Source organism: Scyliorhinus canicula, chromosome 16 (genome assembly GCF_902713615.1).
Source record: "Scyliorhinus canicula chromosome 16, sScyCan1.1, whole genome shotgun sequence".
NCBI classification, from domain to species: Eukaryota; Metazoa; Chordata; class Chondrichthyes; order Carcharhiniformes; family Scyliorhinidae; genus Scyliorhinus; species Scyliorhinus canicula.
The window spans coordinates 79,075,302-79,101,458 of NC_052161.1; the positions used below are offsets into that span (position 1 = coordinate 79,075,302).

General features: G+C 50.9%; 1 protein-coding gene across 1 annotated transcript in view; it reads right to left on the reverse strand.

Moving 5' to 3' along the window:
• dna2 (DNA replication helicase/nuclease 2) overlaps window positions 1-19,967 on the reverse strand; it is a 166,285-nt gene extending 146,318 nt beyond the window's left edge. The window contains exons 1-2 of the mRNA XM_038821845.1: window positions 19,880-19,967; window positions 12,918-14,197 (exon numbers count right to left, since the gene is read on the reverse strand). Of these exons, the coding sequence (XP_038677773.1) occupies window positions 12,918-14,197; window positions 19,880-19,909 (1,310 nt within the window). The 5' untranslated portion in view covers window positions 19,910-19,967. The remainder of the gene's footprint in view (window positions 1-12,917; window positions 14,198-19,879) is intronic.
• Between the last annotated feature and the right edge of the window lie 6,190 nt (window positions 19,968-26,157).

A 26,157-nucleotide genomic window follows, 5' to 3' on the forward strand; every position in this document is an offset into this window, starting at 1 on the left:
CGGCAGTATGGATGGGGTTTCCGAGTATGGCGGCGAGCAGGGTGGGTGATATGTTCCTGGAAGGGAGCTTCACGAGTTTGAGGAGCTTGGAGGAGAAATTTGGGTTGGTAAGGGGAAATTATTTTAGATACCTACAGTTGCGGGACTTTGTTCGTAGACAGGTCCCATCTTTCCCACGCCTCCCGCCAATGGGGATCCTCGACAGAATAGTCTCTAGGAGGGAAGAAGGGGAGGGCAGAGTCTCGGGTATATATAAGGTGCTCATGAGGGAGGAAGGGTCCCAGACAGAGGAACTGAAACTTAAATGGGAGGAGGAGCTAGGTGGGGAAATGGAGGATGGGCTGTGGGCAGAGGCCCTGAGTAGGGCAAATTCGACTGCGACATGTGCTAGGCTCGGGCTGATCCAATTTAAGGTCGTTCACCAGGCCCATATGACGGTGGCTCGGAGGAGCAAATTTTTCGGGATAGAGGACAAATGCGCTAGGTGCGCGGGAGGACCAGCGAACCATGTTCACATGTTTTGGGCATGCCCTACGCTGAGGGGGTACTGGGAGGGATTTGCGGGGGTCATGTCCCAGGCGCTAAAAACAAGGGTGGTGATGAGTCCAGGGGTGGCAATTTTTGGGGTTTCAGAAGACCCGGGCGTCCAGGGGGAGAAAGAGGCCGATGTTTTGGCCTTTGCTTCCCTGATAGCCCGGCGACGAATATTATTGGCGTGGAGGGACTCAAAGCCCCCGAAGACTGAGTGGTGGCTTGCGGGCATGTCGAGTTTCCTGGGGATGGAAAAAATTAAGTTCGCCTCGAGGGGATCTGTGCAGGGGTTCACCCGGAGGTGGCAACCATTTATTGACTTCTTTGCGGGAGAGTGAGCGTCAGCAGGGGGGTGGGGGGGAGGTAGAGTAGAGTAGGAGGGAAAATATGGCGGGTAGTACCGGTGGGAGGGGAGCAGGCTTGTGCAATATGTTACGATGGAAGTATTGAAAGTACGTGGATGTTTGCACATTTTTGCCTTTTTTGCTTTCTTTCTGATGATGTCTGTAACTGTTTATAAAGCCAAAAACTACCTCAATAAAATTGTTTATTAAAAAAAAACTTAACCTCTGCAAACATCAATATCAAGCACCAGCATCAGTCTAACTTCACAAATTACAGATCAAGACATTATGACATTGCTGTTTGTGGCAGCTTTGTGCAAACTACCTGCTGCCTTTCCAGCAATGACTACATGTCAGTGGCTGTGCAGCACCTTGGGATGTAGCGAAGTTCTGGCAGGTGCTACATAAATGCAAGTCTTTTTGTCTTGTTTCATGTGGCAGAGGGATCCTGATTGTGCAGCAAAAAACATATTGGGTCCCTGGCCATGTGCAGTATAGATTAATTCTTTAAAAATTTAGAGTACCCTATTCTTTTTTCCCCCAATTAAGATGCAATTTAGTGTAGCCAATCCACCTACCCGGGTCCTTGGCACCGTGAGGCAGCAGTGTTAACCATTGCACCACCATGCTGCCCCGCGCAGTATAGATTAATGACAAGTACTTATAAAGGAAAAGGAGAACTAAAGTAACTCAAGTGTGAGTCTGGGGCTTAAAAATGGTAAATGAGGAAATGGAGTAAGCATTGAACCTGTGTCTATGTGTATTGTAGAAATCCTAGAAATAAAGAGGTGGAAGGGAAGGAAGAATTAAAACAATCACCATTGAATGGGTACTGAGAAAACTGTTAGAACTAAAAGTTGACAAGTCCCCAGAATATGTTGGCCTGCATCCTCAGGTCTTAAAGAGGCTCAGATAGGAGATGCAATTGACGAAGGAGGCCATTCGGCCCATCGAGTCTGCACCGACCCACTTAAGCCCTCACTTCCACCCTATCCCCGTAACCCCTCCTAGTCTTTTTGGTCACTAAGGGCAATTTATCATGGCCAAACCACCCAACCTGCACGTCTTTGGACTGTGGGAGGAAACCGGAGCACCCGGAGGAAACCCACGCAGACACGGGGAGAACGTGCAGACTCCGCACAGACAGTGACCCAGTGGGGAATCGCACCTGGGACCCTGGCGCTGTGAAGCCACAGTGCTATCCACTTGTGCTACCCTGCTGCCCTTTATAATCTTCCAAATTTCCATAGATTCAAGCAGATTGGAAAATAGTGAAGCAAACTACTCTACTCAAGAAAGGAGCAAGAAGGCAGCACGGTGGTACAGTGGTTAGCACTGCAATCTCACGGCACCGAGGTCACAGGTTAAATCCCGGCTCTGGGTCACTGTTCGTGTGGAGTTTGCACATTTTCCCCGTGTTTACATGGGTTTCGCCCCCTGTGCAGGGTAGGTGGATTGGCCACGCTAAATTGCCCTTTAATTTGAAAAAATGAATTGGGTACTCTAGATTTATTTTTTTTAAAAGGACGAGATAGAAAGCAGGAAAGCACATACCAGTTAGCCTAACATCTGTCATGAAAAAAATGCTGGACCTATTACAGTAGAGCACTTAGAAAATCATACTGTAATCAGGTGGAGTCAAATGGTTTTGTGAAAGGGAAGTAATGCTTGATTAATTTACTAGAGTTATTTGAGATCTATCAAACAACGTTAATAAAGTGGAACCTGTAGATGGGGTGTACTTGCATTACCAAAAATCATTTGATCAGGTGACACATCAAGGTTACTACACAAACAAAGAGCTCATGGTGCAGGGGATAACATTAGGACATAGGAAGAGTATGCCATTCAGCCCCTCGAGCCTGACCCATAATTTGAACGAGATCACAGCTGATCTGTAATCTAACTCGATATACCTGCCTCTGGCCCATATTCCTTAATATCTTTACTTAACAAAAATCAATCTATCTCAGACTTAAAATTAACATCTGAGCTAGCTTCAACTGCTGTTTGAGAGAGAGTTCCAAATCGCTACCACCCTGGAGAATGTGAGTTGTGAGAATCTACCTTTTTAGTAAAGAATCTACCTTTTATAATATAACAAATTAAAGGAATAAATGACCCAAGATTTAAAGTGGCTTCTTGAAATAGATTGTTAAAATACCCATTGTGGTGATATGCACTGTAGATACACAAGGGGTTAATGTAAGTACACGTAGACTAGCTAGACACTAGAGGGAGCACCAGAGACATGACAGACACTCAACCAATAGGTCAGTAAAATAGGACACGACCAATGGGCATTCACGATACACACAGAGGTGACACTACCACAGGGGTGCATTACACCAACCTATATAAAAAGGACACAGCACACATGATCTTACTCTTTCCAGTGGAGACACTCAGTGAGAACAGACACAGGGTTGATTCAACGTCACACTCACCACGTGGATTGTAGCAGACTGGTTTGTCAGTCTGAGTAGCTATAAAAGGATTAATAGTAGAGGCAAATCCGAGTAGGAGAATTGTAAATAGTTTAATAAAGTTGAAGTTATCTCCACGTCCGGACCTTCCTTTGTCTGAGTGAACATCAAGGAAGCAGCTTATGCTACGCCAAGAGCATAACAAGGCATGGTACCAGTTGAGTGACTGTTTCAATCCATATAGACAACTCAGCAAACAGTGACAACCAGCAACAGCCAGGCAAGACAATGTCCAGGATTCCGCTTCCGCAGCAGCTCAGGTACCAATGGAATCTCAGTGAAAACTGCCGTTGGTTCAGGCAAAGATTCGAGATCTACCTGGTAGCGTCCGAGCTAGATGGCGTGGCGGATGCAGAGAAAATAAAGCTTCTACTCACCATCGCGGGTCCAGAAGCAGCTGAAATCTTCCAGACCTTCAAATACTCAAAGGGGCAAAACAAGAGAAATTTCCAGGCAGTCATGGACAAATTCCAAGAATTCTGCGAGGAGAATACAAGAAAAAACGGTAAAAGCACCAAAACTCACCACGAGGTAGGCTTGCAGATGTCTTCAGTTTTGAATTGCAGCCATCTTGGTAAAGGTGCTGCACATGCGCAGTGGAGAAAAAGGCCACAAGTAAAGGAACAGCGATCTGAGCATGCCCAATCGCTTCCTACGACCTACGTCACACGCGTCATGATGTCAGAGGCCCCGGACCACGCCCACTTAAAGGGGAAATGTCCCAAAACACGAAAAAAAAATGTAAAGCCGTAAAACAAGATTCTTTCACCTGGAATGACAGCACAATGCCTGAAATTCGACCAGTAGCTGAAAGTAACCTCCGCAGAACCCTGCAACAAGCAGTTAGCAGCGCCCAAAGAGATGATACAGTCCTTGAATACTACGACTCCGACCTCGATTTCTTCTTTGGACATTGCAAGCCCAATGCCAGCTCTGACACAAACAGTGATGATATGGTCCTAGAAGACAACGACTCAGACGAAGGTTTTTTCATTAGAGATGGCGACCCCAGTACTGAATCCAACACAGACGCGGATGTGTTCTTCAGATTTGAGGATCTTCAGCCCAGCATACATGACATCCTGACTCGTGAGTGCAGGATTATGCTGCGGCCTGACACCAAGAGACAGAGAGCGGTACAAGCCCACGGAGAGCGGTCTGCTGCCACAGAGTGGTCCACACACCGCTAAGGGTTCCTGACGCCACAGAGTGTGGTCCACGCACCACAAAGGGTCCTAGCCTCTACACAGGAAACGATGAAAGACTCAACAGCGAGACAACTGCACGTCTCCACACAAGTGACTCCAGTGACACAAGCCTCCACAGCGAGCTCGTGGACAGCCTCCATGATAGAAGCAACGCAAGACTCCAAAGCGCAGTCCTTGCATGAACAAGGCAATGAGGGTCTAGCAACCTCCTCTGAGCAACCAGCAGCAGACGTTGTAAGTCTGCCACACTCAAGTGCACAGCAAGAAGACTATGACAGTCTACCCAGCTCAAGTGAACAACAATGCGACTATGACAGTCCACCCACATTGTTTGAGCCACCAGAAGAAGACTCTGACAGTCTACCCAGCCCAAGTGAACAACAAGCAGCTACTGAGGCTCTATCTACTGTATGAGAGACAAATGACGACAGCATCCCGCTTCCCATACAAGAGATGTGCAATGTGACAGACCTCAGCTAGTGTGTAGAGGCACTCGACGATCACAGTGAGACTACTGGTGACTCTGGTGACACCACGTTACTTCAAACCTCATTTGCTCGAGCCTTTCCACAAGCAAATGCATTTGTGAATGTTCTGACTCCTGACTTGGAGCATCAAGAAACCTCAGCTGACTCAAGCGAACCTAAAATGACTCCGGACAGGGAGCATCAAGAAATCTCAGCTGACTCCAGTGAACCTGCAATGACTCCAGACGGGGAGCATCGACAAACCAACACTGACTCAGGTGAAACAGACCAGACTCAAGATGGGGAGAATCAACAAGCCAAAGCTGATTCAAGTAAGCCGGACATGACTCCAGACGGGGAGTGCCGCAAAATTTGTGACGGCACGCTCAAGAAAACAGCAGATGCCACAATGCACGCTGACACGAGTAACTGTGTGAAGGACTCGTATTATCCAGAGTGTGGTCCTTGAGCGCAGCAAACACGGCAACAAAACCAACCGACACAACATCACAACCTATTAAAACCATATCAAAGACAACGGCACGACGCGTACCAAAGGCAACATCGTCGACAGCAAGCACGACAAAGACTACACATTTGGAACTACGACTGCCCATGAGGGACGCTGTTACTGGTCAGCTCAGTACAATGACATACCATGGCAGGACAATACATTTTCCCAATTCACGTGTGTTGCACAACTAACAGGCGACCTGGCTTTCAGGACAGATGCCATCCAACATCGCTATCACAAGCATCGGAAGAAAAAAAGACTCAAAATCAGACAATGAAGTGATTTGACCACTTCTTGGTTCCTTATGCACAGAGACACTGATGGCGTTCACAAGGACATGCCACCATCAAAATCACCAACTCACCAACCCAACAAGAAAGACATTCGACCATGATAATTGATGGATTTCGGACTCACACATATGATTTGGACTTATTGTTTAATGATCACTGTTATCATAACTTGTACAGAGCATCGCTTATCTACCTGCTTGTTTTGTTCAATTTTCTTGAAGTGTATAGAAAATATGTAACACGAAAAAAGGGGGGATGTGGTGATATACAACACTGTAGATACACATGGGGTTAATGTAAGTACACGTAGACTAGCTAGATACTAGAGGGAGCACCAGAGATATGACACACAGACACTCAACCAATAGGCCAGTAAGATAAGACATGACCAATGGGCATTTACGATACACACAGAGATGACACTACCACAGGGGGGCATTACACCAACCCATATATAAAGGACACAGCACACATGATCTTCCTCTTTCCAGTGGAGACACTCAGCGAGTACAGACACTCAGTGAGTACAGACACAGTGTTGATTCAACATCACACCCACCACGTGGATTGTAGCAGACTGGTTCGTCAGTCTGAGTAGCTATAAAAGGATTAATAGTAGAGGCAAATCCGAGTAGGAGAATTGTAAATAGTTTAATAAACGTGTTGAAGTTATCTCCATGTCTGAACCTTCCTTTGTCTGAGTGAACATCAAGGAAGCAGCTTATGCTACGCCAAGAGCATAACAAGACACCCACATTTCAAACAAGACAGTGACAGATGCTGTTTCCCATGAGAACCATCAAGATAAGGAGACTAGACAGACCAAGGACACATTTGGCCAAGTCAAAGATTTTGGGCAACAGAAACTGTTTTCATGACAATGGATAAGATTCATAAGGACGCATTTCATCACCTCATGTTAAAAGTTGACGGACAGATGTTGTGATCGAATTTAATTAACTGTGCAATAACTTTAACCCAATCACAGCCAGAAAGGAGAGACACATTAGTGACAGCAATAATCTTTCAAAACTATGTGCCGGTTTGAACAATCCATTCTGGAATCACTTACTTTCATCTCTGAAGCTACTTTTCTGCACTTGAACAGCTATTTTGTTTTATTTTCAATTTTCTGTATAGTATATTCAACAAGAAGAAATATCAAGAGCTGTAATTTGTATTGAATTCAACTCAGTACTCTGTATTTGCTTGGACAAAACAAACTTTAAAAAGACTCTGTATTTGCTTGGAAACTGACCTCTGACAAGAGGCATCTACAAAACTACATGAATAAAGACAATTTTGAAGCTCTGTTTCATAATCTGACGAGTAGTGTATATCATGCAGCGACATACAAGATACACTAACCAAAGTTCAGATCTAATAGAGGCCAAGAAGATGCTGCTGAACCATCCTCTGGGACAGGGCATGCCCTGGTCCAAACACTAAACTGGACATGGAATTAACAGAAATCAACTAACATCATCACACGTTTGGGGAAAAATGTTCAATACATTGTAAAAGACTTCAATATAAGCGTATGGGTAACAAGTGTCTAATGCTGCTAAGTAGTATTAACTAGAAACATTACAGCACAGATCATTCAGCCCATTTTGTCCATGCCAGCCCCAGGACACCCAGGTGCCCTTTCTAATCCCACCTTCCCGCAACCAGTCCAAAGCCCTATAGCTTACAGCTCTCAAGGTGCAGATCCAGTTACTTTTTAAAAAGAGTTTAGGGTCTCTGCCTCCACTGCCAACTCGGGCAGCAAATTCCAGACTCCCACTGCCCTCTGCGTAAAAACGTTCTGCCCCATGTCGCCTCTACACATTCTGCCACTTATCTTGAATCCATTTCCCCTGGTTCTAGAAATCTCTACCAAGGGAAAAATGTTTATCCTGTCCACTATCTCTTACCCTCAATTTTAAGTCACTCTTCAGCTTTCTTTGTTCCAAGGAACATAACCCCAAACTATCCAAACTCTCCTCGTATCTACACTTTTCTAGCCCTGACACCATTCTTGTAAACCTCTTCTGCATTATAGAGCAATAATCTGTAATAGAACAATCTTTATTATTGTCACAAGTAGGCTTATATTAACACTGCAATGAAGTTATTGCAAAAATAACATCCTTCCTGTAATGGTGACGAGGACTGAACACAATACTCCAGTTGTGGCCTCCCTGTGTCTTATACATTCCAACATTATATCCTTACTTCTATATTCTATACCTCTTGCCAATGAAGGAGAGCATTCCATATATACTTTTGTTACAACCTTGTCTACTTGAACTGCTGCCTTTAGGGACCTGTGTACTTGTACACCAAGATCTCGCATTTCATCTACCCCACTTAGTATATTCCCATTTATCATGTATTCCCTTTAACTGTTTGACCTCCTTAAATGCATGACCTCCCTGCATTAAATTTCATCTGCCACTTTACCACCCACTCCACCAATCCATCTATATCATTCTGGAGATTGTAGCTATCCACTCCACTGCCCACCACTCATCTAATCTTTGTGCCGTCTGCAAATTTCCCAATTGTGCACCCCACATTCACATCCAAATCTTTAATACATAACACAAACAGCAAGGGTCCCAACACCGAGCCCACGGAACACCACTTTCTGAAGTATAAGAACATAAGAACATAAGAACTAGGAGCAGGAGTAGGCCATCTGGCCCCTCGAGCCTGCTCTGCCATTCAATGAGATCATGGCTGATCTTTTGTGGACTCAGCTCCACTTTCCGGCCCGAACACCATAACCCTTAATCCCTTTATTCTTCAAAAAACTATCTATCTTTACCTTAAAAACATGTAATGAAGGAGCCTCAACTGCTTCACTGGGCAAGGAATTCCATAGATTCACAACCCTTTGGGTGAAGAAGTTCCTCCTAAACTCAGTCCTAAATCTACTTCCCCTTATTTTGAGGCTATGCCCCCTAGTTCTGCTGTCACCCGCCAGTGGAAACAACCTGCCCGCATCTATCCTATCTATTCCCTTCATAATTTTAAATGTTTCTATAAGATCCCCCCTCATCCTTCTAAATTCCAATGAGTACAGTCCCAGTCTACTCAACCTCTCCTCATAATCCAACCCCTTCGGCTCTGGGATTAACCTAGTGAATCTCCTCTGCACACCCTCCAGCGCCAGTACGTCCTTTCTCAAGTAAGGAGACCAAAACTGAACACAATACTCCAGGTGTGGCCGCACTAACACCTTATACAATTGCAACATAACCTCCCTAGTCTTAAACTCCATCCCTCTAGCAATGAAGGACAAAATTCCATTTGCCTTCTTAATCACCTGTTGCACTTGTAAACCAACCTTCTGTGACTCATGCACTAGCACACCCAAGTCTCTCTGAACAGCGGCATGCTTTAATATTTTATCGTTTAAATAATAATCCCGTTTGCTGTTATTCCTACCAAAATGGATAACCTCACATTTGTCAACATTGTATTCCATCTGCCAGACCCGAGCCCATTCACTTAACCTATCCAAATCCCTCTGCAGACTTCCAGTATCCTCTGCACTTTTCGCTTTACCACTCATCTTAGTGTCATCTGCAAACTTGGACACATTGCCCTTGGTCCCCAACTCCAAATCATCAATATAAATGTGCATGGTGATCATTAGAAGACATCCATATATTTAGCTGCACCGAGTCAACAACGCTGGATATTCTAAAACCTTTGAAAAGTATTAAAAAAGACAAAAATGCTTAAATGAAACTGAATATTTAAAAAATCCTGTGTTGCTGATCCATTGTAGATGAAAAATGCACATTCACAATTAGCAGTTCTTCAACTGGATGTTATCAGACCCAAAACAAAACAAATATAAAGGTCACACCAATAGTAAGTATAGCAAGCTTTATAATGGCTGTGGGGAACCAAGAGCAATAGAATTAAATATTTCTCAAATCACTCTTTATAGAAAGAAATATCTACAATCGAAAGAAATAGAAAGAAACAGACAAGAAAAATAAAGAGTGAGTTGAGTGGCAAATCTGAAGGGAAATCTACAAAATTATCTGAGTACTTTAACATTTGGCCTCTGCATGATTGGTTAGATCCAAGGCTTTTCTCTGTAAGGGGCTGGTTTAGCTCACTGGGCTAAATCGCTGGCTTTTAAAGCAGGCCAGCAGCACGGTTCGATTCCCGCACCAGCCTCCCCAGACAGGCGCCGGAACGTGGCGACTAGGGGCTTTTCACAGTAACTTCATTGAAGCCTACTCCTGACAATAAGTGATTTTCATTTCATTTCATGTTATTTTGACAACATCTAGAAAAGGAAAGAGAGACATGGACTGCAATGGTGGAGGAGGAATCAATGATGCCACCCTTCCTGCGCAGATAAAACTAACCATGAAACCAATAACACACCAACTAAATGCAAGAGCTGCCCAAGTCTGCAAATAGAAACAAATATTAATGGATGCAAATAAATTGATTCAGGAACTGTATCATATAAGAAGCATTTTGAAATTGTACCATCTTGAATCTGTTAAATGGGTATATGGAGGGAACTATTCACAATTGATAGACAAATTAGTAGGAATATTAATGGAGAAATTGTTAGTAAAGAATAGAAAGGAACCAAGGGCTGAAGAGTGGAAATAGAAGAATCAGTTTAACAGCGAGTGTTGACAAAATGGCTAGGAACAGGAGCCATGGCAGGGTTAGCAGTAGCAGACAGAATAGATACAGAGGTAAAGATGACCATATTAAAGGATTACTGGCAAACAGGAATCAACAAGGAGCTGGGTGATAATCTGAAGGAGCATCAGACATTATTGTCTTCTGAAGAATTTGTGCAATAGCTGGGCAAGAGCTACAGTAAAATATAGGCAGATCATTAAATGAGACTGACCAGAATGACCAGAGACACCGTGTAAACATGGCATTTGTAATGCATGTGATAAAAAAATATACTACGCAACATAACGGAAGCCCTCATCATGAAGAAATTAGAAAAACTATTCAAAGGAACTGCCGATTCGACAATTTTCTACCCAACCCCCCAACCCAAGATGACAGCAGGGCTCAGGATATTATATCAATGGTATGGACACTATGCTTTGTAACAAAGAATGGAAGTCAACCTTGAAAAGTGTAACAGCTAGTCTATCAGTGAGTGAAGAACCTGGGCCTCAGTGCCCTGAGGCACTGTGCCACCGTGCCACCCTCCCTGGGGAGTTAATGTCCTTTTGCAGCCTGCGGAGATCATTTGTTTTTCAGTTTGGAGAGACGAGGTCATTGCTGGGTGGGGCCCAGGAAGGCAGAGAGCAGAGACTTTGGAGAAGCTCTGAGAGAGAGGAGCACAGTTCTGATCTGCCAGACTCTGAATCCACAATTCTTTCCAAGTAGGATAGTTTTTTTAAAAAGAGTCATTATACCTTAAAGGACAGCAGTATTGTCTGAAGACAAGAGGCTGAAACAACCTAATTGAAGCAGCTATTTGAAGATATTAAGCCAGAGTCTGAAAGAGTTACAACCAGAGCCAAGTTTGTTTTATAAAGCAAGCATTATTCTATGCCTTCTAATTTTAAGATGGATTAAGAGCTGTACGTTTCTTTTCTTTTTGCTTAATAGGAAATTGTATAGTTGCGTTAAGGGTTCATTGCAAGTTGTTCTTTTCATAATAGAGTTTTGTTTCAGAAATACCAAAGTCCTGTCGTGCAATCACTCCTGGAGCGAATCATTTTTTCCCCATAGTCTAAACTAAACTAAACTGAAATATTGGGGTTTCAGTTCAGTATCCTAGCCACTGTTGGGGGTCTGACCTAGGACCCAAATGGGTATTATAATTTTTCTTATCACTGAGCGGGGCGGCATGGTAGCACAGTTGTTTAGCACAGTTGCTTCACAGCTCCAGGGTCCCAGGTTCGATTCCAGGCTTGGGTCATTGTTTGTGTGGAGTCTGCACATTCTCCACGTGTCTGCATGGGTTTCCTCCGGGTGCTGCGGTTTCCTCCCACGATCCAAAGATGTTCAGGTTAGATGGATTAACCACATTAAATTGCCCTTGGTGTCCAAAAAAGGATAGGTGGGGTTACTGGGTTATGGGGATAGGGGGGATAGGGTGGAGGTAAGGGCTTAATTAGGGTGCCCTTTCCTTGATGGGCCGAATGGCCTCCTTTTGCATTGTAAATTCTGAGTGTTCAAAGTCAATAATTCAGTGAACTGGAACCCCGGATAAGCATATCATACAGATGCTCCAAAATGTCAATGGGATTGAGGAAGTTTTTTTTTCCTTATACATTTAGTATACCCAATTAATTTTTTCCAATTAAGGGGCAATTTGGCGTGGCCAATCCACCTACCCTGCACATCTTTGGGTTGTGGGGGCAAAACCCACGCAGACACTGGGAGAATGTGCAAACTCCACACGAACAATGACCCAGAGCCGGGATCGAACTTGGGACCTCGGTGCCGTGAGGCAGCAGTGCTAACCACTGCACCACTGTGCTGCCCGGAATTGAGGAAGATACTAAAAATGTGAGAAGATCCTGAATGACAAGGTGTGGCTATGAGTGTAGAATTACATTGATGGGATGTCAGATGAGATTGATGACAGTTACACTGATCAGTGCAATACAGTATACTGTACTGAAAACAAGAGGCAAAATAAGGAGATAGGGAATTGAAAAGAAGCCAGGATTATTGATGCAAAGTGTATTAAATGGTATTCAGAGACAGACAACTGATAAAGTAGGGAATATTTGTTTTTTTTATATAAATTTAGAGTACACATTTTTTTTTTCCAATTATCGAGCAATTTAGCATGTCCAATTTACCTACCCTGCACATCTTTTTGGATTGTTGGGGTGAGATGCACACAGATACGGGGAGAATGTTCAAACTCCACACGGACAGTGACCCGGAGCCAGGATCGAACCCCAGTCCTCAGCGCAGTGATGCAGCATTGCCACCCCAGTAGGGGATTTACGTTGAGAGAGTTTCAGATTAGTTAGCAACCGTGTTTGAGATTCGAGCAAGGCCTTGATCTGACACAACTAAATCTGTACCATAAGTTAAGCGAGGACCATATATGAGCTGTACCTGAAGGAACCTGGCTTCTCTGCTGCACTACTGAAACTCTTTGATTCTCGTCGGTCATCTGACTGTTTCGTGAGCTGGGTTTTATTTGATGTACTGAAATGTGATTTAGCCTGAGTAGACGGAGTCTTTACATCTCCTGTCACAGCATCTTCTTTATTCTCCCCACATTCAGCATGTGGCTCTTCACATTCTTCACACTCTGAATCAATACAACTGGGTTTACTGCTCCCGTCGCATTGGTCATATCCCACAATGGTGCCTGGGGTTTTCACAGCCTCCACCTTGCTTGTTGCCTTTAAGCAGGTTTCATCCATTGGCATTGTGGACTGAACATGATTCCAGTCTCCAACTCCATTCCTGCAGTTGCTGTATTTATTCTTAGCTATCTGAACAAACACTGAATCACAGCTCTCATTCTGCGAATTTGTAAACAGTTTTTTATCTATTCTCTTAAAGGGATTTCTTAAAGCTGTGGATGTGGGCAACTGTAGGCGCCTAAGCTTGTCCCTTGCAGTCATAGAGAGCTTAGTCCCTTTAGATAAACAGTTTGGAGAAGAGGACGACTTCAAAATACGACTTCCACATTGTCTTACGTTCCCATTTATCAGTTTTCCATTCACAGCTTTCTTCACAAAATTGCACTGCTGAGGCTCAGGAGAGATCTGGTTAATAGCCATCAGGCATTCCTGCAGAAGATGATCAGAAGAGCTATGTGTGCTCTGAAACATGGAACCACCTACGTCCTTCAACGGGACTGATTTCCACTTCTTTGACCTTGGCACGTCGTCAGAGCTAGCTGCAGATCTCTTCCCAAATAGTCTTACCGGACAAAGGTTTTCACAATCACGTAATGAATCTTGTCTCTTAGCCTTGGCAGTAACACTGTCTCCTCGAACTGGTTTCATATTTTTGGCATTCTCAGTGTTCGAGAAAAGTTGAACTTTAACTCCGGTACATTCCTTTAATTGGTTAAACTTGGGGCGACAAATGTGAGAGGTGGGAGTAGTCACCTCACTGGCTACCAGTAACTTGGACTGTGATGCAATTTCACTAGCTGGTGTTTCAGGAACAGTTAAAGTGTCTGCTATAGGCACTGGAGTTATGGGAACCACACCATCATCCGGTTTCTTCAGAGCGGATTCAATCCAATCATCTTCATCATCACTGCTTTCCAACAGACTGATAGTCACTGGGTTGGTGCTGCAACTCCACTTTGATTGACCTGTTCTGCAACCAAGTCCTTTCTCTGTAAAAGGTTTCTTCTCCAACAACGATGAAGACTATAGTTCAGAGAGAGAAAAAGTAATTTTCCACATTTTAGTTGAAAGTAATTCAAGCATCCAGTGACAAAATATAATAAAATGCATCATACACACTCAGGTCCAAAAACAGAAAAACAATCAACCATCATATTCGCTCTATGAAAGTGTCTTGGTGATTCAAAGAACCACTGGACACCGGTTACAGTCAGGAACACCTGACACAAGATTTAGGAACCACAGCAGATCCTTCAGCCTCGAGCCTGTTCCACAATTCAGAGCTGATTTGTGAACTAACTCTATTCTTTCCGGCTGGGTCACTGTCTGTGCGGAGTCTGCACGTCCTCCCCGTGTGTGCGTGGGTTTCCTCCGGGTGCTCCGGTTTCCTCCCACAGTCCAAAGATGTGCGGGTTAGGTGGATTGGCTATGATAAATTGCCCGTAGTGTCCTAAAAAGTAAGGTTAAGGGGGGGGTTGTTGGGTTACGGGTATAGGGTGCATACGTGAGTTTGAGTAGGGTGATCATGGATCGGCACAACATCGAGGCCCAAAGGGCCTGTTCTGTGCTGTACTGTTCTATGTTCTATTCACCCACCGTTGTCCCATTTCCGTTAATACCCTTGGGTAATAAAAATCTAACCATATCAGTTTTAAACTTAACAATAATTTCTGCAGAAATTGCACAGGGGGGTTTTCAGGGGGAGAGGGAGGGGTTTCAGGCAGAGGGGGCCAGGAGGGTGGGATCAGAGGGAGTGGGGAGGCTTCAAGGTGAGGGGTCAGGAAGGAGGGATTCAGGGGGAGGAGGCGGAGGGCTCGTCAGGGGGAGGAGGCGGAGGGCTCGTCAGGGGGAGGAGGCGGAGGGCTCGTCAGGGGGAGGAGGCGGAGGGCTCGTCAGGGGGAGGAGGCGGAGGGCTCGTCAGGGGGAGGAGGCGGAGGGCTCGTCAGGGGGAGGAGGCGGAGGGCTCGTCAGGGGGAGGAGGCGGAGGGCTCGTCAGGGGGAGGAGGCGGAGGGCTCGTCAGGGGGAGGAGGCGGAGGGCTCGTCAGGGGGAGGAGGCGGAGGGCTCGTCAGGGGGAGGAGGCGGAGGGCTCGTCAGGGGGAGGAGGCGGAGGGCTCGTCAGGGGGAGGAGGCGGAGGGCTCGTCAGGGGGAGGAGGCGGAGGGCTCGTCAGGGGGAGGAGCCGGAGGGCTCGTCAGGGGGAGGAGCCGGAGGGCTCGTCAGGGGGAGGAGCCGGAGGGCTCGTCAGGGGGAGGAGCCGGAGGGCTCGTCAGGGGGAGGAGCCGGAGGGCTCGTCAGGGGGAGGAGCCGGAGGGCTCGTCAGGGGGAGGAGCCGGAGGGCTCGTCAGGGGGAGGAGCCGGAGGGCTCGTCAGGGGGAGGAGCCGGAGGGCTCGTCAGGGGGAGGAGCCGGAGGGCTCGTCAGGGGGAGGAGCCGGAGGGCTCGTCAGGGGGAGGAGCCGGAGGGCTCGTCAGGGGGAGGAGCCGGAGGGCTCGTCAGGGGGAGGAGCCGGAGGGCTCGTCAGGGGGAGGAGCCGGAGGGCTCGTCAGGGGGAGGAGCCGGAGGGCTCGTCAGGGGGAGGAGCCGGAGGGCTCGTCAGGGGGAGGAGCCGGAGGGCTCGTCAGGGGGAGGAGCCGGAGGGCTCGTCAGGGGGAGGAGCCGGAGGGCTCGTCAGGGGGAGGAGCCGGAGGGCTCGTCAGGGGGAGGAGCCGGAGGGCTCGTCAGGGGGAGGAGCCGGAGGGCTCGTCAGGGGGAGGAGCCGGAGGGCTCGTCAGGGGGAGGAGCCGGAGGGCTCGTCAGGGGGAGGAGCCGGAGGGCTCGTCAGGGGGAGGAGCCGGAGGGCTCGTCAGGGGGAGGAGCCGGAGGGCTCGTCAGGGGGAGGAGCCGGAGGGCTCGTCAGGGGGAGGAGCCGGAGGGCTCGTCAGGGGGAGGAGCCGGAGGGCTCGTCAGGGGGAGGAGCCGGAGGGCTCGTCAGGGGGAGGAGCCGGAGGGCTCGTCAGGGGGAGGAGCCGGAGGGCTCGTCAGGGGGAGGAGCCGGAGGCTCGTCAGGGGGAGGAGCCGGAGGGCTCGTCAGGGGGAGGAGCCGGAGGGTTCGTCAGGGGGAGGAGCCGGAGGGTTCGTCAGGGGGAGGAGCCGGAGGGTTCGTCAGGGGGAGGAGCCGGAGGGTTCTTCAGGGGGAGGAGCCGGAGGGTTCTTCAGGGGGAGGAGCCGGAGGGTTCTTCAGGGGGAGGAGCCGGAGGGTTCTTCAGGGGGAGGAGCCGGCGGGTTCTTCAGGGGGAGGAGCCGGAGGGTTCTTCAGGGGGAGGAGCCGGAGGGTTCTTCAGGGGGAGGAGCCGGAGGGTTCTTCAGGGGGAGGAGCCGGAGGGTTCTTCAGGGGGAGGAGCCGGAGGGTTCTTCAGGGGGAGGAGCCGGAGGGTTCTTCAGGGGGAGGAGCCGGAGGGTTCTTCAGGGGGAGGAGCCGGAGGGTTCTTCAGGGGGAGGAGCCGGAGGGTTCTTCAGGGGGAGGAGCCGGAGGGTTCTTCAGGGGGAGGAGCCGGAGGGTTCTTCAGGGGGAGGAGCCGGAGGGTTCTTCAGGGGGAGGAGCCGGAGGGTTCTTCAGGGGGAGGAGCCGGAGGGTTCTTCAGGGGGAGGAGCCGGAGGGTTCTTCAGGGGGAGGAGCCGGAGGGTTCTTCAGGGGGAGGAGCCGGAGGGTTCTTCAGGGGGAGGAGCCGGAGGGTTCTTCAGGGGGAGGAGCCGGAGGGTTCTTCAGGGGGAGGAGCCGGAGGGTTCTTCAGGGGGAGGAGCCGGAGGGTTCTTCAGGGGGAGGAGCCGGAGGGTTCTTCAGGGGGAGGAGCCGGAGGGTTCTTCAGGGGGAGGAGCCGGAGGGTTCTTCAGGGGGAGGAGCCGGAGGGTTCTTCAGGGGGAGGAGCCGGAGGGTTCTTCAGGGGGAGGAGCCGGAGGGTTCTTCAGGGGGAGGAGCCGGAGGGTTCTTCAGGGGGAGGAGCCGGAGGGTTCTTCAGGGGGAGGAGCCGGAGGGTTCTTCAGGGGGAGGAGCCGGAGGGTTCTTCAGGGGGAGGAGCCGGAGGGTTCTTCAGGGGGAGGAGCCGGAGGGTTCTTCAGGGGGAGGAGCCGGAGGGTTCTTCAGGGGGAGGAGCCGGAGGGTTCTTCAGGGGGAGGAGCCGGAGGGTTCTTCAGGGGGAGGAGCCGGAGGGTTCTTCAGGGGGAGGAGCCGGAGGGTTCTTCAGGGGGAGGAGCCGGAGGGTTCTTCAGGGGGAGGAGCCGGAGGGTTCTTCAGGGGGAGGAGCCGGAGGGTTCTTCAGGGGGAGGAGCCGGAGGGTTCTTCAGGGGGAGGAGCCGGAGGGTTCTTCAGGGGGAGGAGCCGGAGGGTTCTTCAGGGGGAGGAGCCGGAGGGTTCTTCAGGGGGAGGAGCCGGAGGGTTCTTCAGGGGGAGGAGCCGGAGGGTTCTTCAGGGGGAGGAGCCGGAGGGTTCTTCAGGGGGAGGAGCCGGAGGGTTCTTCAGGGGGAGGAGCCGGAGGGTTCTTCAGGGGGAGGAGCCGGAGGGTTCTTCAGGGGGAGGAGCCGGAGGGTTCTTCAGGGGGAGGAGCCGGAGGGTTCTTCAGGGGGAGGAGCCGGAGGGCTCTTCAGGGGGAGGAGCCGGAGGGCTCTTCAGGGGGAGGAGCCGGAGGGCTCTTCAGGGGGAGGAGCCGGAGGGCTCTTCAGGGGGAGGAGCCGGAGGGCTCTTCAGGGGGAGGAGCCGGAGGGTTCTTCAGGGGGAGGAGCCGGAGGGTTCTTCAGGGGGAGGAGCCGGAGGGTTCTTCAGGGGGAGGAGCCGGAGGGTTCTTCAGGGGGAGGAGCCGGAGGGTTCTTCAGGGGGAGGAGCCGGAGGGTTCTTCAGGGGGAGGAGCCGGAGGGTTCTTCAGGGGGAGGAGCCGGAGGGTTCTTCAGGGGGAGGAGCCGGAGGGTTCTTCAGGGGGAGGAGCCGGAGGGTTCTTCAGGGGGAGGAGCCGGAGGGTTCTTCAGGGGGAGGAGCCGGAGGGTTCTTCAGGGGGAGGAGCCGGAGGGTTCTTCAGGGGGAGGAGCCGGAGGGTTCTTCAGGGGGAGGAGCCGGAGGGTTCTTCAGGGGGAGGAGCCGGAGGGTTCTTCAGGGGGAGGAGCCGGAGGGTTCTTCAGGGGGAGGAGCCGGAGGGTTCTTCAGGGGGAGAGCCAGGGGTTCTTCAGGGGGAGGGGGCCTTCATGGGGAGAGGGGGGCCAGGGGTGGTGTGGCCTTCATGGGGGGAGGGCTTCATGGGGAGAGGAGGGTGGGGGCTTTCATGGGGAGAGGAGGGTGGGGGGCTTTCATGGGGAGAGAAGGATGGGGGGGCTTTCATGGGGAGAGAAGGATGGGGGGGCTTCAGGGGGAGGGGCCTCAGGAGGGGAGGCAGGGGGAGGGGCCTCAGGAGGAGGGGGCCTTGAGTGGGGACCCGCAGGAGGGGGGCATGAGATGGGGGGGGGGGGCCATCAGGGGAGGAGGGCCTGGCGGGGGACAAGGCTGGAAATGGGACTTCAAGGTGAGGAGCCATGAGAGGGGGGGGGGGGGGGGTCTTTCCAGGGGACAGGGAGGGGGGCCTCAGGGGGCGGAGGGAGGGGGGGCCTCAGGGGGGGGAGGGAGGGGGGCCTCAGGGGGGGGAGGGAGGGGGGGCCTCAGGGGGCGGAGGGAGGGGGGGCCTCAGGGGGCGGAGGGAGGGGGGGCCTCAGGGGGCGGAGGGAGGGGGGGCCTCAGGGGGCGGAGGGAGGGGGGGCCTCAGGGGGCGGAGGGAGGGGGGGCCTCAGGGGGCGGAGGGAGGGGGGGCCTCAGGGGGCGGAGGGAGGGGGGGGCCTCAGGGGGCGGAGGGAGGGGGGGCCTCAGGGGGCGGAGGGAGGGGGGGCCTCAGGGGGCGGAGGGAGGGGGGGCCTCAGGGGGCGGAGGGAGGGGGGGCCTCAGGGGGCGGAGGGAGGGGGGGGGCCTCAGGGGGCGGAGGGAGGGGGGGCCTCAGGGGGCGGAGGGAGGGGGGCCTCAGGGGGCGGAGGGAGGGGGGGCCTCAGGGGGCGGAGGCCTCAGGGGGCGGAGGGAGGGGGGCCTCAGGGGGCGGAGGGAGGGGGGCCTCAGGGGGCGGAGGGAGGGGGGCCTCAGGGGGCGGAGGGAGGGGGGGCCTCAGGGGGCGGAGGGAGGGGGGGCCTCAGGGGGCGGAGGGAGGGGGGGCCTCAGGGGGCGGAGGGAGGGGGGGGCCTCAGGGGGCGGAGGGAGGGGGGGCCTCAGGGGGCGGAGGGAGGGGGGCCTCAGGGGGCGGAGGGAGGGGGGGCCTCAGGGGGCGGAGGGAGGGGGGGCCTCAGGGGGCGGAGGGAGGGGGGCCTCAGGGGGCGGAGGGAGGGGGGGCCTCAGGGGGCGGAGGGAGGGGGGGCTTCAGGGGGCGGAGGGAGGAGGGGCTTCAGGGGGCGGGGGCTTCAGGGGACGGAGGGAGGGAGGGGGGCTTCAGGGGACGGAGGGAGGGGGGCTTCAGGGGGCGGAGGGAGGGGGGCTTCAGGGGGCGGAGGGAGGGGGGCTTCAGGGGGAGGGATGGGGGTTTCAGGGGGGAGGGAGGGAGGGAGGGGGGCCTTCAAGAGGAGCGATGGCGGTGCAATATTTAATGTGGGGGGGAGAGGTTATTCCGGTTTCCGAGGGGCTGGAAAGTCAGCTGTAATCGCCTGTCCTCGGGTTCCGGTCCCTAAACTCACCGGCCATGCTCGCCGGCCGCTCCGCGACATGGCGCCAACAGACAACCGGCCCGCGCGCCAGCCAGGCCACGCCCACTCCCAGCAACCACTGCTCTCTATCTAGAGACCGCCAACCAATCTGGAGCCTGCTGGATGGACGGGGGGGGGGTGGTCACGGGAGCTGAGCCTGCAGTGGGGGCGGAGCCTCCGGTGGGGGGCCCGAATCGGAGCTGAGACAGTTGTGCGCGGGGTGGCTGGATCGAGGCGGAGCCTGCGGAGGGAGGGGCGGTAACAGTTGTGGGCGGGGCTGACAGCATCTGTGGCGAGGAAAGGGAGCTAACGTTTCGAGTCTGGATGACTCTGTGGAAGCTGGAGAGAATTGGAAATGGGGTCAGATTTATATTGTAGTGGGGGGACTCGGTAGGGGCCTCAGCGATAGGTGGAGATTGACAAAGATGTCTGGGACAGAAGATAAAAGGCATGTAAATGAAGGTGATTAAGACTAAGAAGGGTGCTGATAGTGGATGTGTTTGATGGTGGAAGGATGCTGAAGTTGACAGAACTGGCGGAGGATGATTCTTTCAATGTGGAGGCAGGTGGGGTGTAACGTGAGGACAAAGGGGACCCTATCCAGGTTCTGGGAGGGAGGAGAGGGTTGAGGGCAGCAGGGGTGGCACGGTCACACAGTCTCTTCACAGTGCTAGGGTCCCAGGTTCGATTCCTGGCTTGGGTCACTGTCTTTGTGGAGTCTGCACATTCTTCCCGTGTCTGCGTGGGTTTCCTCCGAGTGCCCCGGTTTCCTCCCACAAGTCCCGTAAGACCTGCTGGTAGGTAATTTGGACATTCTGAATCCTCCCTTCGTGTACCCAAACAGGTGTCGGAAACTAAAACAGGTGGTTTTAGAGCTGATACGCAGAAGGGCCTGTTCCTGTGCTGTAATTTTCTTTGTTCTTTAGCACTGTTGGAGGGTCAGTACTGAAGGAGTGCTGGACTGTCAGGGTCAGTACTGAAGGAGTGCTGGACTGTCAGAGGGTCAGTACTGGTGGAATGCAGCACTGTCAGACATTCAGTACTGAGGTAGTGCCGCACTGTCAGAGGGTCCATACTGAGGGAGTGCTGCACTGATGGAAGGTCAGAACTGAGGGAGTACCACACTGTCAGAGGGTCAGTACTGAGGGAGTATCATACTGTTAAAGGGTCAGCACTGAGGGAATGCCACATTGTCAGAATGTCAGTACTGAGCAAGTGCCACACTGTCAAAGTTTAGAACTAAGGGAGAGCTGCATTGTCGGAGGGTCAGTACCAAGGGAGTGCAGCACTGTCAGATGTTCAGTACTGAGGAACTGCTGCACTCAGAGTCAGAACTGAGGGAGTACCACACTGTTAGAAGGTCATTATTGAAGGAGTACTACACTGTCAGAGGGTCAGTGCTGAGGGATTGCTGCATTGTCAGAAGTTCAGTACTGAGGGAGTGCCACACTGTCAGAGGTTTAGAACTACACTGTCAGAGGTTTAGAACTAAGGGAGAGCTGCACTGTCAGAGGATCAGTACTATGGGAATGCAGCATTGTCAGAGGGTCAGTCCTGAGGGAGGGTCAGCACTGAGGGAAGGCTGCAGTGTCGGAGGGTCAGTACTGAGGGAGAGCTGCACTGTTGGAGGTCAGTACTGAGGACGTTTGATGAGGACTCGTCTACTGAGGTAGTATGGGCCGAGGTTAGAAACATGAAAGGAGGTCACCCTGTTGGGAGTTTTCTATAGGCCTCCGAAAAGTTCCAGAGATGTAGAGGAAAGGATTGCGAAGATGATTCTGGATAGGATCGAAAGTAACAGGATAGTTGTTATGGGGGACTTTAACTTTCCAAATATTGACTGGAAACGCTATAGTTCAAGTACTTTAGATGGGTCCGTTTTTGTCCAATGTGTGCAGGAGGGTTTCCTGACACAGTATGTAGATAGGCCAAGAGGCAAGGCCACATTGGATTTGGTACTGGGTAATGAACCAGGACAGGTGTTAAATTTGGAGGTAGGTGAGCACTTTGGTGATAGTGACCACAATTCGGTTATGTTTACTTTAGCGATGGAAAGGGATAGGTATATACCGCAGGGCAAGAGTTATAGCTGAGGGAAAGGCAATTATGATGCGACGAGGCAAGACTGAGGATGCATAGGATTGGGAAGGAAACATGCGGGGGATGGGCACAATTGAAATGTGGAGCTCGTTCAAGGAACAGCTACTACGTGTCCTTGATAAGTACGTACCTGTCAGGCAGGGAGGAAGTGGTCGAGCAAGGGAACAGTGGTTTACTAAAGTAGTTGAATCACTTGTCAAGAGGCTCATGTAAAGATGAGACATGAAGGTTCAGTTAGGGCGCTCAAGAGTTACAAGTTAGCTAGGAAGGACCTAAAGAGAGAGCTAAGAAGAGCCAGGAGGGGACATGAGAAGTCTTTGGCAGGTAGGATCAAGGATAACCCTAAAGCTTTCTATAGGTATGTCAGGAATAAAAGAATGACTAGGGTAAGAGTAGGGCCAGTCAAGGACAGTAGTGGGAAGTTGTGCGTGGAGTCCGAGGAGATAGGAGAGGTGCTAAATGAATATTTTTCGTCAGTATTCACACAGGTGAAAGACAATGTTGTCGAGGGGAATACTAAGTTACAGGCTACTAGACTAGAAGGGCTTGAGGTTCATAAGGAGGTGGTAGCAATTCTGGAAAGTGTGAAAATAGGTAAGTCCCCTGAGCCGGATGGGATTTATCCTAGGATTCTCTGGGAAGCTAGGGAGGAGATTGCTGAGCCTTTGGCTTTGATCTTTAAGTCATCTTTGTCTACAGGAATAGTGCCAGAGGACTGGAGGATAGCAAATGTTGTCCCCTTGTTCAAGAAGGGGAGTAGAGACAACCCCGGTAACTATAGACCAGTGAGCCTTACTTCTGTTGTGGGAAAAGTCTTGGAAAGGATGATAAGATTTATAATCATCTAGAAAGGAATAATTTGATTAGGGATAGTCAACACGGTTTTGTGAAGGGTAGGTCGTGCCTCACAAACCTTATTGAGGGCTTCGAGAAGGTGACCAAACAGGTGGACGAGGGTAAAGCAGTTGATGCTGTGTATATGGATTTCAGTAAAGCGTTTGATAAGGTTCCCCATGGTAGGCTATTGCAGAAAATACAGAGGCATGGGATTCAGGGTGATTTAGCAGTTTGGATCAGAAATTGGCTAGCTGTAAGAAGACAGAGGGTGGTGGTTGATGGGAAATGTTCAGCCTGGAGTTCAGTTACTGGTGGTGTACCACAGGATCTGTTAGTTTAGCTTAGAGTAGGGGGTTAATAAAGGTGGGACCTGTAAGGGAGGGAGAAGGCTTTTGCACAATGTTTATAGTTTCATGTACATTCTTTATTGCGTTGTTATACCAAAAAATACCTCAATAAAATGTTTATTAAAAAAAAAGTACTGACCCTCCGACAGTGTAGTCCTTCCTCAGTACTGACGCTCTGACAGTGCAGCGCTCCCTCAATACTGACCCTAAAACACTGCGACACTCCCTCAGTACTGACCCTCTGACAATGCAGCTCTCTCTTAGTTCTAACCCTCTGACGCTGTGGTACTCCATCAATACTGACCTGACAATGCAGCTCTCCTTTAGTTCTAACCCTCTGACAGTGCAGCACTCCCTCAGGACTGACCCGCTGACAGTACATCACTTCCTCAGTACTGACCCTTTGACAGTGCAGCACTCCCTCCTACTGTTGCAGGCAGGCCACCCCCACCCACCCCCCTTCTGCTGACGATTAATTTTCCGCGAAGAAGTCGACGAACAGTTGCAACTTCCGGGCGAACCCTAACAGTGACCCTCTCAAGGTGAACTTTTCTCCAAACAGAGAAAGCTGGCCAATAGCCAGGTTTCCGACTTTGGGGGCTTCGAGTCCCTCCAAGCTAATAGTATCCATCTCCGCAGGGAAGCAAAGGCCAGAATGTCTCCCTCTTTCTCCTCCTGGATTCCCGGGTCTTCCGACACCCCAAAAATCGCCACCTCTGGACTCAGCGTGGACATGACATCTGGAAACCCCTGCCAAAATCCCCTAAGCTTCGGACATGCCCACAACATGTGGACATGGTTCGCTGGTCCTCCCGCACATTTTGCACACCTGTCTTCCACTCTAAAGAATCTGCTCATCCGGGCCACTGTCATGTGAGCCCGGTGATCGACCTTAAATTGTATCAGGCAACTGCCTGAATAGAGGCAACTTCATTTGAAGCCTACCTGTGACAATAAGCGATTTTCAAACACCACCCGCTTATTGATCAGGTTCGCGACCCTCTTGTCTTTGAATCCAGTCCCGAGTGAAAGACCTGACTGACCCAGCCTTTCCTCAATCTAATATTATGACATTTGGAAAGATGCAGCTTAATAGTCAACACGGATTTATGAAGGGTAAGTGTTGCCTCACAAATTTGATTGAATTCTTTGAGGAGGTGACGAAGTGTGTAGATGAAGGTAGAGCAGTTGATGCCGTATACATGGATTTTAGTAAGGCGTTTGATAAGGTTCCCCATGGTCGGCTCATGAAGAAAGTCAGGAGGTGTGGGATAAAGGGAAATTTGGCCAATTGGTTAAGTCAGAGGGTGGTGGTGGATGGAAAATTTTCAGATTGGAGATCAGTACCAGCGGCGTACCACAGGGATCAGTGCTGGGTCCTCTGCTATTTGTGATTTTTATCAATGACTTGGAGGAGGGGGCTGAAGGGTGGGTCAGTAAATTTGCTGATGACACCAAGGTGGAGGGCTGTTGTAGGCTGCAAAGAGACATTGATAGGATGCAGAGCTGGGCCGAAAAATGCCAATTGGAGTTTAACCCTGTTAAGTGTGAGGTGATTCATTTTGGTAGGAAAAATTTGAATTCGGATTACAGGGTCAACAGCAAGATTCTGAGGAATGTGGAGAAACAGAGAGATCTTGGGGTTCATGTCCACAAATCTCTGAAGGTTGCTACTCAAGTGGATAGAGCCGTAAAGGCGGCCTATAGTGTGTTAGCGTTTATTAACAGGGGGCTTGAGTTTAAGAGCTGTGGGAATATGCTGCAACTGTACATGACCCTGGTGAGACCAGATTTGGAGTATTCTGTGCAGTTCTGGTCACCTCACTATGGGAAGCATGTGGAAGCATTGGAAAGGGTGCAAAGGAGATTTACCAGGATGCCGCCTGGTTTGGAGGATAGGTCTGATGAGGAAAGGTTGAGGGAGCTAGGGCATTTCTCTTTGGAGCGGAGGAAGATGAGAGGTGACTTAATAGAGGTTTACAAGATGATGAGGATAGATACAGTGGACATTCAGAGACTATTTCCTCGGGCGGATGAAGCTATTACAAGGGGGCATAACTATAAGGTTCAGGGTGGGAGATATAGGAGGGATGTCCGAGGTAGATTCTTTACTCAGAGAGTGGTTAGGGTGTGGAATGGACTGCCTGCTGTGATAGTGGAGTCGGACACTTAGGAACTTTCAAGCGGTTATTGGATAGGCACATGGAGCACACCAGAATGACAGGGAGTGGGATAGCTTGATCTTGGTTCACAACACTGAGGGCCGAAGGGCCTGTTCTGTGTTGTACTGTTCTATGGTCTAATCTGGTCAGTTACTCTAAGGTGCATCTCCTGCAATATTACGTCTGCCTTCAGTCCCTTAAGATGCTCGAACACATGTGCCCTCTTGACAGGCCCATTTAACCCTCGAACATTCCAGGTGATCAGCCTAGTTGGGGGGCTCATTGCCCCACCCCCCCCCACCCCCCTCCGCCGATCAGCCATCCCCTTTTTTGGGCCCGCCTCCAGCCCATGCTCCGCGGCTCCACCAGCCGATCCCCAGGCAGCCTCCGCCCCCAACCTCCTTTCTGTCCCTTGGCCCAAGTCCCTCCCTCGTCAACAGAACATTTTCCCCCTTCCAACCCTAGTAACAACACTCTGTAACCCAACCCCTTTGATAAACCGAACATATGCACAACCCCACTACGCTTCTATGAGCTAGCCCGCCCAGCTAGATTGGTGGCCCCCATCCGTGGCACCGGATAGTCTCCCACAAATTGTTCCCCCCTCCCGCTCATACAAACATACTCCAACATCGAACAATCCCCACACAATTGCCCGACAGAAAATCACCAAAACCTAAACAAGCACACCTCCATCCCCCAACAGTGCAAATGAAAACCTTAACTCATTCAGCTCTGCCACTGGTCCCAAATCAATACAGAAGGCATTACAAACAGCTTCCACAAAAAAAACGAGAAACTATTTTTTTTAAAGAACAGAGAA